The 1,596-nt window shown below is 28.7% G+C and overlaps 1 protein-coding gene across 3 annotated transcripts in view; it reads left to right on the top strand.

Moving 5' to 3' along the window:
• LOC108685468 (sodium/potassium-transporting ATPase subunit beta-2-like) overlaps positions 1-1,596 on the top strand; it is a 17,477-nt gene continuing 15,881 nt past the window's right edge. Inside the window, exon 1 of one of the 3 annotated variants that reach the window (XR_001931667.1) lies at positions 1-409. Coding sequence is in view for 2 of the 3 variants with exons in the window: in XM_018190256.1 (XP_018045745.1) it covers positions 259-409 (151 nt within the window). In the remaining variant the exon portion in view is untranslated. The remainder of the gene's footprint in view (positions 410-1,596) is intronic. The other 2 variants (XM_018190256.1, XM_018190255.1) reach the window with 2 other exon arrangements.

Genomic DNA, 1,596 nt, shown 5'->3' with positions numbered 1-1,596 from the left:
ACGACCGCTCGTTTTTTACCCGTTCGCTTGCTCGTTCATCCGTATACTCACTACCTACATATCGCTAACCACAAGCGAGCTCTCCCAGTTCAGGCAAAGTGCGAAGACCAGTACAATCGTGTTGCTTTTCCCGCTATCTCCGCGTATCAGTCCGCATGAGTTGCTCGGTGCGTGAAGGTTGACAAGACCGACTTGCCTATACCTCAGTCTACCTCAGTCAATCGACCGATCAAAGAGTAGTCGATAGCATTCGCCGTGATGAGTGTCCGTGGCAAGCAAGTGCAAAATGGTACCTACGAGTTTGATTATATGCGAGCACCTGATACTAGAACTTGCTGGCAGATAATTCGCGATGGTTTCTATAATCCGACAGAAGGAACTTACTGTGGTCATACGCCTAAAAAATGGGGTAAGTTATTCTAAATATTTTAAACATCTGTATTTAAATACTTAGATATTTAAAGTTGAAAGTAGTTACTATTGGATACATATAAGAAAGAATTTAAAAGTTTTCGCTATTACTTGAAAAATAATGTATAAGTTGAAACATTATGTTATATCGTTGAAAATTATTTGATACACAATTCAAAATAACTTGAAAGTTCTACGCTATTATGTAAAAAATAATTTTGAAACATTATACTGATGTTAATATTAGAATTTTGTAAAAAAATTTTTGAAAGATTTCTCACTCCTCTCATTATAATCTCTATAATTTTTTTTTAAATTATGCTTCAGCATAATCAATACTCACATTCTTAAAAAAATCGACATTATAAGATAAAATTAAGATAGAAAATTTGAACCACACACTATATTTTTATAAACTGTTTAAAAATAATTTAAGCTAAGTTAAGTTTTAAAATTTAAAATAAATACTGAAAACACGAAGAATAAATATTTAAGAACAGGAAAGTCACTCTGTTTCTCTCGAACAAGTTTTTTTCAAATTCAATAGCGTTATTAAATTTTGTTTTATGCTGACATAAATTATAATGATAAACTTTATGCGTAAAATTAAAACTGATTTTACTATGCTAATGTCTTTTTAACTATTTTAGATTAATATTTACTACTTTGCATTTTAATTTTGAGATTTGACAATTTCTTTTTTTTTAATTTAGGAGAATATTTTAATGTTGATAAAAAATTCCATTTATTAACATCGATTTAAATTTAAAAGTGGAATACAAATGCATTATTTTACATTGAAATTGACTAACAAGATTTTGTTTCTATGAGAATGTGACATTCTTTGTAGAAAAAAAATATTTAATTACAAGGACAATAGTAATTATATTCGTATTATTGTCGACATTATATTAAAAGAATTGCTATTTTTCTGTTCAACAAGGGAATTCTTATGATTCATGTAAAATTTTACGATCAATATTTCTTAAGAATTGCAATAAATCAATTAGGAATGTAATGGTACTTCTGTAGTAGTATAATGTCGAGACAAGTTTGTGATGTTCAGTTCAAATAAAATTGATGTTCTTAATCTCATTATCTTCCAGTATAGTTATCGATTTGGAAAAATTATCTTATCTCAAGTAACAGCATGATATAATGACATCTATTTCATTAAACATCACT

The sequence above is a fragment of the Atta colombica genome, unplaced genomic scaffold (genome assembly GCF_001594045.1).
Source record: "Atta colombica isolate Treedump-2 unplaced genomic scaffold, Acol1.0 scaffold153, whole genome shotgun sequence".
Lineage (NCBI taxonomy): Eukaryota > Metazoa > Arthropoda > Insecta > Hymenoptera > Formicidae > Atta > Atta colombica.
The sequence above is the reverse complement of the archived record's forward strand: the minus strand, read 5'-3'. Positions and strand labels throughout refer to the sequence as shown.